The sequence below is a fragment of the Caloenas nicobarica genome, chromosome 4 (genome assembly GCF_036013445.1).
Source record: "Caloenas nicobarica isolate bCalNic1 chromosome 4, bCalNic1.hap1, whole genome shotgun sequence".
Lineage (NCBI taxonomy): Eukaryota > Metazoa > Chordata > Aves > Columbiformes > Columbidae > Caloenas > Caloenas nicobarica.
In genome coordinates, this window is record NC_088248.1 from 19,446,995 (window position 1) to 19,460,053 (window position 13,059).

The 13,059-nt window shown below is 45.1% G+C and overlaps 2 protein-coding genes across 4 annotated transcripts in view; one reads left to right on the forward strand and one right to left on the reverse strand.

The window, feature by feature from the left end:
* Nucleotides 1–1,399: 1,399 nt before the first annotated feature.
* NDUFC1 (NADH:ubiquinone oxidoreductase subunit C1) lies at nucleotides 1,400–4,489 on the reverse strand. Of its 3 annotated transcripts, none has more exons than XR_010606094.1 (4): nucleotides 4,338–4,489; nucleotides 3,499–3,602; nucleotides 2,576–2,701; nucleotides 1,400–1,817 (listed from the first exon to the last, which is right to left on the reverse strand). XR_010606094.1 is itself a non-coding variant. In XM_065633339.1 (4 exons), coding segments are annotated over exons 1-4 (252 nt in total). In that variant the 5' UTR covers nucleotides 4,402–4,474; the 3' UTR covers nucleotides 1,400–1,816. The 3 variants fall into 3 exon arrangements, 2 of the variants coding, with proteins under 2 accessions (XP_065489411.1, XP_065489412.1); XM_065633339.1 differs by having other exon boundaries at nucleotides 2,576–2,658; nucleotides 4,338–4,474; XM_065633340.1 differs by lacking the exon at nucleotides 1,400–1,817 and having other exon boundaries at nucleotides 2,575–2,658; nucleotides 4,338–4,478.
* Nucleotides 4,490–5,079: 590 nt separating this feature from the next.
* NAA15 (N-alpha-acetyltransferase 15, NatA auxiliary subunit) overlaps nucleotides 5,080–13,059 on the forward strand; it is a 44,749-nt gene continuing 36,769 nt past the window's right edge. Inside the window, exon 1 of the mRNA XM_065633341.1 lies at nucleotides 5,080–5,303. Within this exon, the coding sequence (XP_065489413.1) occupies nucleotides 5,250–5,303 (54 nt within the window). The 5' untranslated portion in view covers nucleotides 5,080–5,249. The remainder of the gene's footprint in view (nucleotides 5,304–13,059) is intronic.

The window sequence follows — 13,059 nt, forward strand, 5'->3', positions numbered from 1 at the left end:
AAGAGAAGGCCAAGGCATGTGCAGAAGGCAGCACTCACATGAGAGACTGACAGCGCCTGTGCAGTCTCACCACGAAGGTTGTGGACACCTCTCAGACAGGGAGCAATGCCAAAAATGCAGACCGAGAAGGCCAGCCTCCCCTCCATGATACACAGGAGCCCTGGGTAAGGGCACTGCACACACTCCCCCTCTAACAGCCCTGGAGAAGTAACGCAAAACTCTCATTATCCCTCAAGCTGCTGACTATTGCAGTTTCAAGGAGCAGCTCCTTGGGGAACAGCAGGATACAGCTCCATCTATGACAAGTCTCAAAGAGCTGCAAGACAGAAGAGAAGCTGTTCCTGAGAGAACCAATGTAATAGCCATTTATGAAGGGGCAGAGTAACGAGCTGTCTCCAGGATTCCAGATTGAACTGTCATCCTCACTTTCTGAAAATACAGAATACATTTCAACTTTGTACGGGGAAGCAAAAGCAAAGCAAACCTGTCAGCAAGGAAAAGATAATAAAAACCCACACAGAATTTAAAGGCTGGCCACCTCTAATTTTTGCTTTGTCTCTGACAAAACTTCATTTCTACTCTAGGAATTAAAAAAAAAAACAACAAACAAACAATCCAGATGTCACCGTTTACTGCAGAGCAACAATAAACCATGGCAGACGCTCTGTTAACCGCCACCCTCCCCACTAAGGAAAGGTAATAGGAGGAAAAGGGAGAGAGACTTGCAAATTGGAAAAGTTTAAAATGTTTTACTAATGCTACTAATAAATAGAGAAAATAATACAAAATACACAAAACCACTCCTGAATTTCCCAGGGCAGCGCAGCGGCTCCAGGGCAGGCACCTGGAAGTCCTGGGCTGGACCCCGCAACAAACCAAAACTGGATTCAGGGATGCAGGGCCTGGAACCAGGCCTTGGATCGCAGGGACAATAGGCAGGGTCCTCTTCAGATGCCAGCCATAGTCAAAGAGAGCGAGACACTCGTGATCTCCCACTTTTATAGGGTGTATGACTTGTATGGGATGGAATACTTAGTTGGTCAATTTTAGCCACCTGTTCTGTCCACCCGTCCTTCCACTCTAATTAGTCCGGTTCTTTCCCTGACTACTGGGAAGGCCAGTAATGAGCCACAGCTGGTGGCATTTAATGTTCCACTTCAGAAAAGTGCAGTTACTTAGAAGAACTTGGCTGAAAGGAAAATTCACTAAAAGAGAAACTGGTCTTGTTTTTAACAAAACAAGGAAGAAAAATAGAACTAGACCAAGCTTGCAAATAGATGTGCAACTAAAATTATGACAGCTCTTTAAGTCACTAGGTCAAGCTTTGAAAGTCTGTCTGGTCAGACTGAGCTGAAAGCCTCCTCTTTGATGTTTAAAGTAGCAAATACACATTTCAACATTTACAGAGATTACAGTTTTATTAGGTTGCCAGTAAATCCCATTCTTATACTTATTTATTTTGTAAATTCAGCAATGAAAACGATGGCAGGACAAGAGTACACTTAACTTCTGGAATATTTGCTGAACTTCCTTTGAAGTGATGTGCAATTTTGTAATATACCTGAGTAAGAATGATAGTTTTGAAAGTAACACTGATAAGCTACGAAACAGAAGTGCTACCTTAAAACAATTTCAAGACCAGCAGAATGGCAAGAAGAGTCTTCGTAAGTTTCTCCCAGACTTTATAATTTATTTCATAATTCTGCACATGAAATGTATGAACATATAAGTATTTAGAGACTTTGTACTTCTGCTGTGCTCAATTATTTGCAGGACAACTGGTGATGATGTTGCTTCTTACTGAGCATACTGTCAACCTAAGGAAGAAGAAAAGACATCTTAGCAACAAGGAAATCAGATACAATGAATATTGTTAGAAATACCTCACAACATACTGTATTTTTAGCTGAACAGGAATATTTTTGGGAAAAAAAAACCTAAGACAATGCGACAAGTTTTTCTATACCTAGTTTAAGAGATTCTTTAATGTGGCATATTAATTGTTCTGAGGCCATAACCTCCAATAGAATTTTTAGTTGGCATAAACACAGTTATGTTTTTTGCACTGAAAAGGACAAAGACTGTATACGGTTTCCACTATAATGCAAGTCTATAGGCATTGACTTTGTACCATTCTTATGTGTAATATACAAGTAAAACTGAGAAAAATGTTTCCTACTGTAGACCTGTTAAAATAAAGAGAGAGGCAAAAAAGCACACTATTTTTAGTGACCTTGATCTCCTTGCCACTAAAGCACTCGTAAGGTATCCTCTTTGCAACCTAAACTTATTACAGACACTATAAGAAATGTGTTATTTTCCAAAAGTTTTCACCTTCAAGACAAAAATCTGGGAATGAAAATGCACACAAATATATGAAAATATAAACCAGCCACCTTATTATTTTAAAACTGGGAATGCGCTAGAAAAATAGCAAAAGCCAAGATGTAAAGTGTTAAGGAAAATAATAAGGGAAGAAAACGAGTCAGTTCAATATCTCAATTGCTAACAGAAGCCAAAGATGCGCAGAGTTTGTGTTTAGCTAAGTCAAAAGCATCTATATGTACATACTTACTATGAACATTCTGTACACTTATGTTGTCTCTCTTTCTTTCTTCTTTCATATTCCATTATATCTTCATTATGCTGCTTGAAAAGCTATAAAATAGCAGTATATGTTAAATGGCGATCCAAGGCACAGCTGGAACCAGGGAACAAAAAGATTTCTACATAATATAAAATCCCTATTATCAGAATGAAAACTTACTTTGTATTGTCCCACTTAAATGTTAGATATCTGTAAATTATCAATTGTCCACTAAGGCATTTTTTCCACATCTTTCTCCAATATTTTCTGCTGGCCAGCTGGGGAGGGGGAAGGTTCCTACTGTTAACCAATCAACCATCACCTCAAAAATCGGGAAAACCCCAAAGCGAATCCACCCCACCCTGAAAAGTGTTGTCACCATGGGAGTGCTGCTTATCCTGCACATTTCTTAGTGAGAGCTACTACACCCTGCGTGCTTCATCAAGACTGTAAGTTCTCTGAAACAAGGAATGTCTTAGAATGTGTTTTGCTCAGGAAAAAGTGGTCTTAATCAATTGACTACAGCTGAAAAATGAGAAGAGGATGCATGAATAGTCTGATAAATACAACATTACTTAGGCACATCCCTAGGGTTTTGTTTGTATGTTTTAAGATCCATCGGGGAAAATAACGTTAAAGCCTTAAGCCAACAGGCTTGAAGAATTAATTCTTCTGTGGTGGCTGGTTTGAAGTTTGCAGCAAAGAAAAGATTAATAAGTTGTTCATTTCTATAAAGAAAAGCACAACATAGATTTGAGAAAGCATAACTAATCAACATATCGTACTTCAATCTTGACACCTGCTATGACCATCCATGACCTCAATTAAATAAGTAGATTGTTGTCATTACCTTCAGATCACTATGGTTTGGGAATAGCTAAGTTCAAAAAAAATCAAATGAAAACACTTACAAGAGCCCACAAGGCAGCACTGGTGCTGAAAGCCAAGCCAACCCCAAACCAGTTTGGTTGGGCATAGTTCGGTTTTCTTGCAACAAATGCGGAACGAGTAAAAGCTAAAAAGGCAGATTACAAACACGTTAATGCTTTCCAGGTTTAGACTACCAAGTAAGTTACCGACACTCATACAATAAGGGGAAAAAAAACCAAACAGCAACAACAAAACCCCAAAGAAACCCAATTATCGTGCATGAATGGTCCCCATAACGGTGCTACAGCTCGCCCAGATGTAGCCACTGCAGTAAGGGCTTCCTGGCCCGAAGGAAAGGAGAGGGGACGGGGCGCGCCCAGCAGCTCGAGGCATCGCCTCTCCCCCTCTCCTCCGGCCACAAACCCCACAACCCACTGTACTTTGCTTCCACCGCCTCTTCCCACCCCCTGCAGAAAGCTCCCACCCCCAGGCCACCCCCACCTGTCCCCACACCCGCCGCACCGCGGGCAGCCCCGGCACAGCCGTCCTGCGGACAACCGGCCCCGCAGCCGCGGCCTGGAGCAGCGGGGCCTCCCCCGGCCTGGAAGCGGCAGCAGCTCAGTATGTTTGGATTAAAGAAAAACAAAAAGAAGAACACTGCTACGGCAGCTTGCTTTAATTCCTGCCGTGAAGCGAGGAGCGCTCCAGCTACCGTGGACGACACCGGCAAGCAGCCGAGCTCCCACCGCGCTCCGGTCAGCGGCGGGGCCCCAGGAGGCTGCCGCGGTCCGCGAACGCACACGGAAGGACGACAACCTCCTGCTCGCCTAAAGCAAAACGGGCCCCGCGGCGAGCCAGGCCGCGCTCTGCTCCCGCTCACCGAGGCTCGGCGCTCCCGCCACCAACCGCAACCTCTTCGCCGCCCTCAACAACGCCGCCGCCATCTTGCCGGCTCCGCCCCGCCCACAGGGGTGACGGGACGGGCCGCGCTAACGGCCGCCCCCTGCCGGGCGGGCGGAGCTGCCCCGCCCCGGTCCCGGTCCCGCCCCTCCCCGGCGCGCCGCGCGCGGCCGCGCTGTCCCGCACGAAGCCTGGCGGGCCGGGCGCGTGCAGCGCGACTCCCCCCGCTCCCCGCCCTTAAACCGCCTTTGCTGACGGGGCGGCGCCGCCTCTCCGCCCGCGGAACCGGCTCCGCCAGGCCGGGCCGGCGCTGAGGCCGCGGGCAGAGCGACGCGGGCCCCTTCCCTGAGCCCACACTGCGCCCCTCGGGGCCGCGCAGCGACTGCGCCTGAAGCACAAGCACTAGGGCAGGGGCCCGCGGGGTTTCCTTCCCGGGGCGGGGCGCCCGTCCCGTCCCCTCGCGGCCCGGCACACCTGGCGGGGGCCGCGGGCGGGGCCGGCGCAGCGGCGGCGCGGGGTCGCGGCGCATGCGCGCGGGCCGCCGTGACCCGGCTGGGGAAGCCCTCCGCGGTGGCCATTTTGGCGGCGCCTCTCTCCGGCCTGCTCATTTACCACGTGAGCCGCCGCCCGGGGCTCGGCGCGGCGCGGGGCAGCCCGGCGCGCAAACGGCGGCCGGGAGGAGCCGGGCGGAGCCGGGCCCGCGGCCGGCGAGAGCGCGACGCTTCGAGGGAGGGCGGGGGGGCTGGGAAGGCGAGGCGGCGGCGGCGGCAGCCAGGTTCCGGCGGGGAGGCTCCCGGCAGCGGCGACCGAGTAGCGGGGACGGGACGCAGCTCGCCCGCCCACCTCCTCCCCCCGGAGCCCCTCGGCGGCAGCGGAGCCAGCGGCGGGGAGGATGCCGTCGGTGAGCCTGCCGCCCAAGGAGAACGCGCTGTTCAAGCGCATCCTGGTGAGTGACGGGCCGGGAGGCCCGGGCTGGGCCGCGGGGGGGACGCGGCGGCCCCTGCCCCGGCTCGTTCCCCCGGGCTGGCGGGGAGCGGAGCCCCGGTGCCGCCCCGCGGGTCCGGCGCCAGCGCCCCCGCCCTTGCGGCGCCCCGGCTCCTTGCTGCCGGGCCGGGCCGGGGGCGCCTGTCAGCGCGCCGGTCCCGCCCGGGCGCGGGGCCCGCGGGGCGGAGGAGCGCGGGGACCCGCCAGCGCCCCGCTGGCTCCGTGAGAGCCCCGCCGTGGCCGCTTCATTCGTGGGCTTGCCGCCTGCAGCCGCTCTGCTGAACCCTCCGCATTTCCCTTTGCCTTTTTTTTTTTTTAACCTCAGATTTTTTCCTGAGACGATAACTAGATGTGCTGGTCGGTGGGGAAGATGGCTTTCAAAGGAGGAAGTGGAGAAGGGCGAAGGTTTTGAAGTCTTCCCAAAGTTTAACTTGCCACTCGCTCTCGTGGAAGTTCGACAGTTGATTTTTCTGAATAGCAACTGGCATAAGGATAACAGAAACTGCAGTAGAACTGGGGCAATAAGCCTGGTTTTTAGAGTGAGGTTAAGATAGCGTGCAGTCCAAATACCAGAAAAGTGCGCACCATTCAGTTAGACCTGAAGAAGCTTTTTTCAGCTGTGATGCAGGAACCTTGTGTTTCTAAGGACCTAGGTTGAACTGAAAATGACAGAATTGTGTTAGTGAGCAGCTTCAGTGGATTTATTTAGAAGATTCTGTTATCTACGTCAAGGACCATATTGTTTTCTCACAAAAAAGTTAGCTTTGTCTAGAAATCTCATGTCAAAGAGGCTTAGATTACTATTTTGGATCCTTTCAGAGATCAGAAGTAAAATGAGTCCTGTAGTCCCCTTGGAGTAATGCCACTCTTATGGCTCTGTAAACTACCACTTATGTGGGGGGATGCGTGTAACCTTCTGTCACTTTTTTTTCAAAATATTTTGTGACAATAACATAAATCTGTAGAACTAGACATCCCTAGGTACAGGCATCTCATTCTGAGACGTGCAGCTTCAGTTAGGGCTAAAAAGTAGTTATAATGGACTCTAAAGCTTATTTCTGCTTCGAAAGTTTCAGTCCTGCTTGGAAGTTGTTACGGCCTTGTTCTTGGTGTGTAATTTTTGACGTGTTGAGAGCTAAGAAAGTAGTAGCCTTGTGGCTCGTTCACCCACCTTCCTTTGCATCGAGGATGACTTGTGTGATTACGAGACTGACTGAATCAAGGAGCCTGTCCGTGTTTAAACCTGAATGGTTTGGTGTTCTTTTTTCTGGGCTTGGTGCGTGGCCGTCTGAGTATTTGTGTGGAGGGCGGAAACAAGGGAAGAATAAGAGTTTCTTTGGTGAAAATGCTGGCTCAGCTCATGAGTTAGATAAAGCTTTGCAATTTGGTTCAGGTCAGAAAAGAGAAAGGAGTGCTCCAGTCTTAGCAGATTTCTATAGATTGAAGCAATTTTAATTTTGTTCTCTTTTTAACTGAAAAACTTTAATAAATATAGAAGAGTTTCAGGTACTGGGTAAGCAAGAAGCTACTCCAGCATTTTGATGTTTTCCTGTACCTTGCAGGAATGAGCCTGTGGCATGTAGCCTGGTATCAAGACTACCCTGTGATTAGGTGTCCTTGTAATCCATGATGAATAGAAAAGGCTTGAAGTTGGTTTTCATCACACGCAGAATTTGGCTAATGAACTACTTGCCTGCCTTGTTATGGATAATGACCCTACTCTCTGACGTTTTGATTACACGTTTGATGTGGATTAGTGAGACACCTTTTCGGAAGTCCCATTTATCAATGCAAGTCCAAAGAAACCTTACTTCCCTACTCTCCTGTGTCTTCACTCCATCTCCCTCTCCCTGCAGCCTCTCCTCGGTCTACACCTTCTTTTCGGGGGACTGTAACCCTCCGTTATCTTCTGCTGCCTCTTCCTCTGGCCCATGGGTGGCTGAAGGAGAGGAGCTGGAGTCTGCTGGGGCAGCTGGCTCCCCGAGGGGACCTCTGAGCCCCCGCTGGGCTGGCGAGTTGTTCTCCTGAGCACGCCTGGGCGAGAGTTTTTCTAGCAGATGTTTTGGGAACCAGCCCAAGTGGTATTGAAAGGATGTGTTATCCTTCAAATGAATAATTAGCAGTCCACAGACTGTTTACAGAAATGTAAAATCATTCACATTTTCATTTTCGAGGAGGTAGTGAACACAGAAGTAGGTAACAGCTTTGTATTTTTGTAAGTGAAGGATAAAATGAAAAAAAAACCCACCACAGACTGATTTTTGCCTCATTGCTTTGCTGTTTTTAAGAAGTATGCCTGTAACACAAATGTTAAGTGTTAAGTTCTTGCAAAAACTACACCATGTTGCCCAGCCGGAAGTGGAATTTACCTTTCCCTAACAAAAGGCAATAATTAGCTTTCAGAGTTTGGTTTTTTTTGTTTGTTTTGTAGTAAACATCTTACATGATCAGTAAATTTCATTTGTGTATGGATTTGCTTGCAAACCAGCATTTCCACTTAACTAACAAATTCTGAGTTCAGGAGCGTGTGCACTTTGCCTTTGCGTGTCGCAACACACTGACTAGACCAGTCACTTTACAGGTATGTGGGGGTTTTAACAGAAACATTTTTCCATTTGAAAGGCATTACACAGTTTAGTGTTCCTGTAGTACAAAGGGGAAAAAACACCTACAGGATTATGGACCACTGTTCCACTTAAACTTGCACTTCCATTAAAAAGAAAGTTTCTAGCTTATATTGTTGTTATAATTTTAACTGTTTACTGTTAAGCCTGCAGGCAGATATTCCTCCTCTTCTGCTCAAAGGTTCTGAGGAATTTAGAATAAAAGTAGATCTCTACATTTTTTTTCCCTCTTCGTTTTTGATCCACTTGAACATTTTAAACAAATTAACCCTGTGTCGTTCTTTTGAACACACATAATCTCTGAGCAGCCCAGAGATTACTCAAGAATTCAGGCAGAGGAAAAGACAGAATAGCAAACATGGGAGTCGAAGGAGCAGAGAAGTTGACTTTTTGGTACCCAGAAGGCTAGATGCACTATGAAATAATGGAAAAAGCAGTTTACTCTTTTTTTCCTCTCTCTTTTTTGTGTATTTCCCCCCTTCCTCCTCTCTTACTAGCAAAGATAAAGTAGTATTTCTAGGAAGCAGGATTGACTGTCTTCATTTATTTATTCAAATACACCTGATGAATGTTTCTGGCACTTTGCCAAATTATTCAGCCACTGTATCTGGTCAGATACAAGTCATCAAATATGTTTGGTTTATTTCACGTATCCTAAATACCATATTCAGTTAACTTTTGTTTGGATGTAGAAGTTAAATATATTGAAAATGTATTGAAGAAATATTAAAACAAAGTTATTAAAGATGCCATATATTCTGTCGAAAAGTCTTTGAGCTCCTTTAAGCAGCAGAGGATACAGTTCTTTGAGTCACAGTGTTCTGGCAGAGCAAGATGGTGAAAAAGCTTCTGACCATAGCTAGGAGCTTAATCTCTACTTGAATACAGTTTGAGCAGGGAAAAAAAAGCCCAGTTATTTAAGAAGTGAAACATTGTTGTATTTTGCGATGCAAACAAACAGCTCAAGTGAGGAACTAAGTGTGTTCAGGCCCAGTTTAAGTAGATTTACTGATTTATGCCTCTAGTACGTGCTATAGAAATAGCATACTGAAGAAACAGGATGCCATGCTGGTCTGGGCTTGTGTATACCATGTTGTATGCAGATCAAGAGTTTCTCAGTTTGTTCAGGGCTGGTGATTGTATAAGGTGTTCATGATGTCTGGAGAGACATGCATCTTTCATCTGTGTATCAGTTACCTATGTGCTAGGCAGGCTTGATGAGGCATGGCCAGAACCTGTGTCCTCCAGTGGGGCGTTACAATAACCACGGTGTCTGCTGCAAGAGAAGGGGGGCTTGAATTTCACCTTGAGTTGGTCATTTCTATGGTAACACTGCTGTGCTTTGGGGTGTTCATATTTGAGCTGGTCTTCTTTTGGCTTTGACAAGTTTTCTACTAGAAGATATAGGAACTTCCTAATGATAAAAAAGCCTGTTGAACAGCATCACTTCAATGGCTCTACTGTAAATATGTCGAGTCCCTCCTGCTGGGCCATCTTCCTGTGTCGTCATTCCAGAATCTGCTCCCTGCCCCTCCACTTTAAAACTAGACAGACCTGCGCTTCTCCTTCACTAATGCTTTCACAAGCACCCATCCTTTAAAAAGAATGTTCTGTCTCATAGAAGTTCAGGTGCTGACTTCAAGGTTGCTGAGGTGGCAGGCTTGGAAATCTCCTCTTAAGTCATCTTGATTCAAGATTAAAGATGGATTTCCAGAATTTCACTTTTATCAGTAACTAAATTAGCACATTTTGTATGCAATTGTCATTGCATTGGCATGACTGTACGGTAATCAGTATGCTCCCCACTGGAGTATTACCATATACTATCTCATCTGAAGCATGGAATTGCTAGCAAGGCTTTTCCAATATCTTGGCTGTTGAGATGTCAGTTGCTTGAGTATCTCTTGGTGAATGAAAAACCACTTGGCTTTGTCAGAAGTAGTAGGAAACGTTATGTCTTGATTGAAACATTGGAGCTGAAGAACAGACCTGCAGCTTTAAGCCAAGTCACTCTTCTTGTTTTTTAGAAATATTTCTCTAACTTGATAAATTAGTTACTGTTTGAGACTCTAGGATACCATTAAGGAATCACTTGAGTAATATTGCTGTTGCTAAAGCCTACGTTCACCAAATTAGGCCCTTTGTTGTCATTGGGACTGTCAGAAATTGTAGAAGCAGGGTTCCTTGCTGTAAATTTCTGAAGAGCAGCATAATTTTGTTCACTACCTGTTTCAGTTATGAAAATAAAATACTTATTAATAGAAGCACATCTTGATTTCTTCATGGTTGTAGGATCATAGCCAGTCTTACATTGTTGTGGCTATAGATACTCTTAGCTGAACCCAAAGTGGTTTTTGTAATGATGGAAAACTAATCTTATTTGGGGCAATGGACTTGATCCAGCTTATATGGTATTGCCCTTTATTTTGATTAGAATTTGATCAAGTTGTGTGTTTTCCTGTTTTCCAAAGGTGATTTTAATGAATTTTTGCTGACTTTTACTCTCTGGGCATCTCAAGTTTAAATCTCTTGTCCACAGCAGCACTGTGTCAATGCAGCAAGAGTGGTGATAAGGAGTTACGTCTTTTCTGATTTTTGCTGATAAGGGATTTAGCGAAAACAATTATTCATTGCCACCCTTAAAACTGAGGTCAGTGAGATTTGTTACAAGGATTTCTCTTTGCTTCTACGATACCACACGATCAAGTTAGCAAACCTTGCAATGTTGAAGAACAACTTTTCTTATCTTACTAACCACATTTAACTATTTCGCAATGGCTCAGTGCTACAAGACAACATCTTGCATACCTCAGAGCTAAGAGTGCTCTGGACATAATGCATGGGTAGAAAATGTCAGTAGCCTTATCACATGTGTTGGGCTATGTTGTGAGATACAGCTGAGTTGAAATGTCCATGTAAGTCCAGAAGAACCTATTGTATGGGCTCCTTTAGCCCTTTCCATGCCAGATCTTGGAATTTTAATCGATTTACTTAGTTGTTTCAGGTGATCATTAAAAACTAAATCCATCCTATCCGTACGACATGCTTTGGGAAGTACAGTCAGTTTCACGCTAAATGGTGAAGCCTGAACATAGGGGTTCTGGGGTAATGAACAGAAGTCAGCTGATCTTAGCTATTACATGGCCCAATGTCATGGTAATCCTCCCCAAGAAGGAGAGATTGAAGTGAGCAAGTAGCGGCCAGCAGAATTGATGTTGAATACTGGATTTTTCAGCAAGAGTCTTGCTTCAGTGAGTGAGGATTCCTAGTTTTACTTCTACAAGAGCTATAACTGTCAGCAGCTGTTTCCAGCTGGATTTTGTCAAATACAGGAATGAGACCAATTCAAAAGCATAGACATAGCATAGATGTTTTTCCTGCCTCAGTGTTAAATGAAAAGGTACATGTATTTCTTCTTCCTAACTAATTTCAGATTGAACTTGTTCTGTTTGTCTGATTATATTCTACCAAGCAATGCTAGTTATGAAGATATCCATCACTTCCAAAAAGTAAGGCAAGATGTGCAGGTAGAGGATTTCTCAGTCCCTTAAATTAGATTGTTGCTGAAGCTGTTTCTTATACAGAATAGTTCCGAACATTAACACTGCAGAGCAATGGAACAGGATGATTTGGTTTGATTTGACAGCAAAAAATACGCAAGTTTGCCCCAGAGTTTTTCAGTGTTAATGTATCTGTAAGGTTTGTGTGTCTTTTTTTCAGTCCTTGGGTTTATACATTTTGTGTTTGTCATGAAACTGAATCAGTGTGGTGGAAGCACTTGCCTAGAGCTGTTGAGCTGTTTGATATGGTTAGCACTCAAAAGACCTGCTAATTCATGGTGAGTAGTTGCTCCTAATGCTTCCAGCTTTCCGAATCGTCTTTACTACATTTAGCTTGACTTAGTGCACCTTAGTGACTTGACCTGTTCTAGTCTAGCTATAGAGAGAGTAACTGTGCTGGAAAACAGCCTTGAGCTGCGCAGTGCCTGGACTTACTGTCTTTTAAGTCGCTGCATCTGAACTGTGCTGGAAGAAATAGGTAGCATCTGAGTGGCAGACATGCATGTCATGCATTGTAAGTGCATGCTTTAGCTAATGCTAAGACCAAGTATGCTGTGACTTTCTGCTGCCAAAGGTCTCACGGCATTGCAGCTGCCAACATCGCTATGTGATGCACAAGTGTACGTGTTCATGGCTGCTACTGGGAGAAACTGAGGAGTCCCCTGAGGAGCACATTGCTGTAGTCAAAAGGATTTTTCCACCTTGCTTCTGCTCAAGCCCAACAAACCTTCAGGGAAGAGGAGAGCAGCATGTTCAATCCCTGAACTGTTCTGCAGAGCAGCGCATTCTCCATCATACTTTCTTCTGGGGACTTTCAGATGCAATTAAAAATTTACCCGTGCCCATGTGTAGATCAGTTGTCCTACCTGGTAGCTCTTGTATATGATGGGGAATAGTCTGCAATATGACATTCACAGGCTGTTGTCTGAAGAGAAGTTGAATACAGTGGGCTAGTGATGAGGAGTTAGGCTTGCATTTCCACTGTCTCTTGGGGCTGAATCCAATTTTGGTTCTTGTTCAGTGAAGAAAATTGTATTCTTTGGCTAGTCCATCATAACTGACTGAATTAGGATGTTTGCTTTAACAGAGTCACCGTAAGTGTGATTTCCTCTAGAGCCGTTGGTGATTTTTTTTAAAATTTTTTTTTAAATACTCAAGTTTGCAGTAGTTTTAATTCAATTAACTTGCAGATATTGGAATTTTTAAAATTAGTTAAGTTGGAATTAAGTGTGACCTGGGAAGTCGTCTTAGAACACAGCTAAAATTTTTTCATACTATTTTTTGCAAAATTCTGTCGTTTTAATAGAAATTTCACACTATTGTTTTATTACTGTTCCAGTTCAAGGGGCATAATGATTGGGAATGTGATCCTATCCCACATACCTGGGTCTGCTACATTTTTTTTACTCTCACCGCACTCTTTCTTATAACCAGGTGTGCTGGTCCAAGTAAGAATAAAAATACAGCAGTCAATGACACCCCAGTGCTCCTGTTTGTGTGCTTGGGGAGCAAATGGTACCTTCTTTGCTTTGGT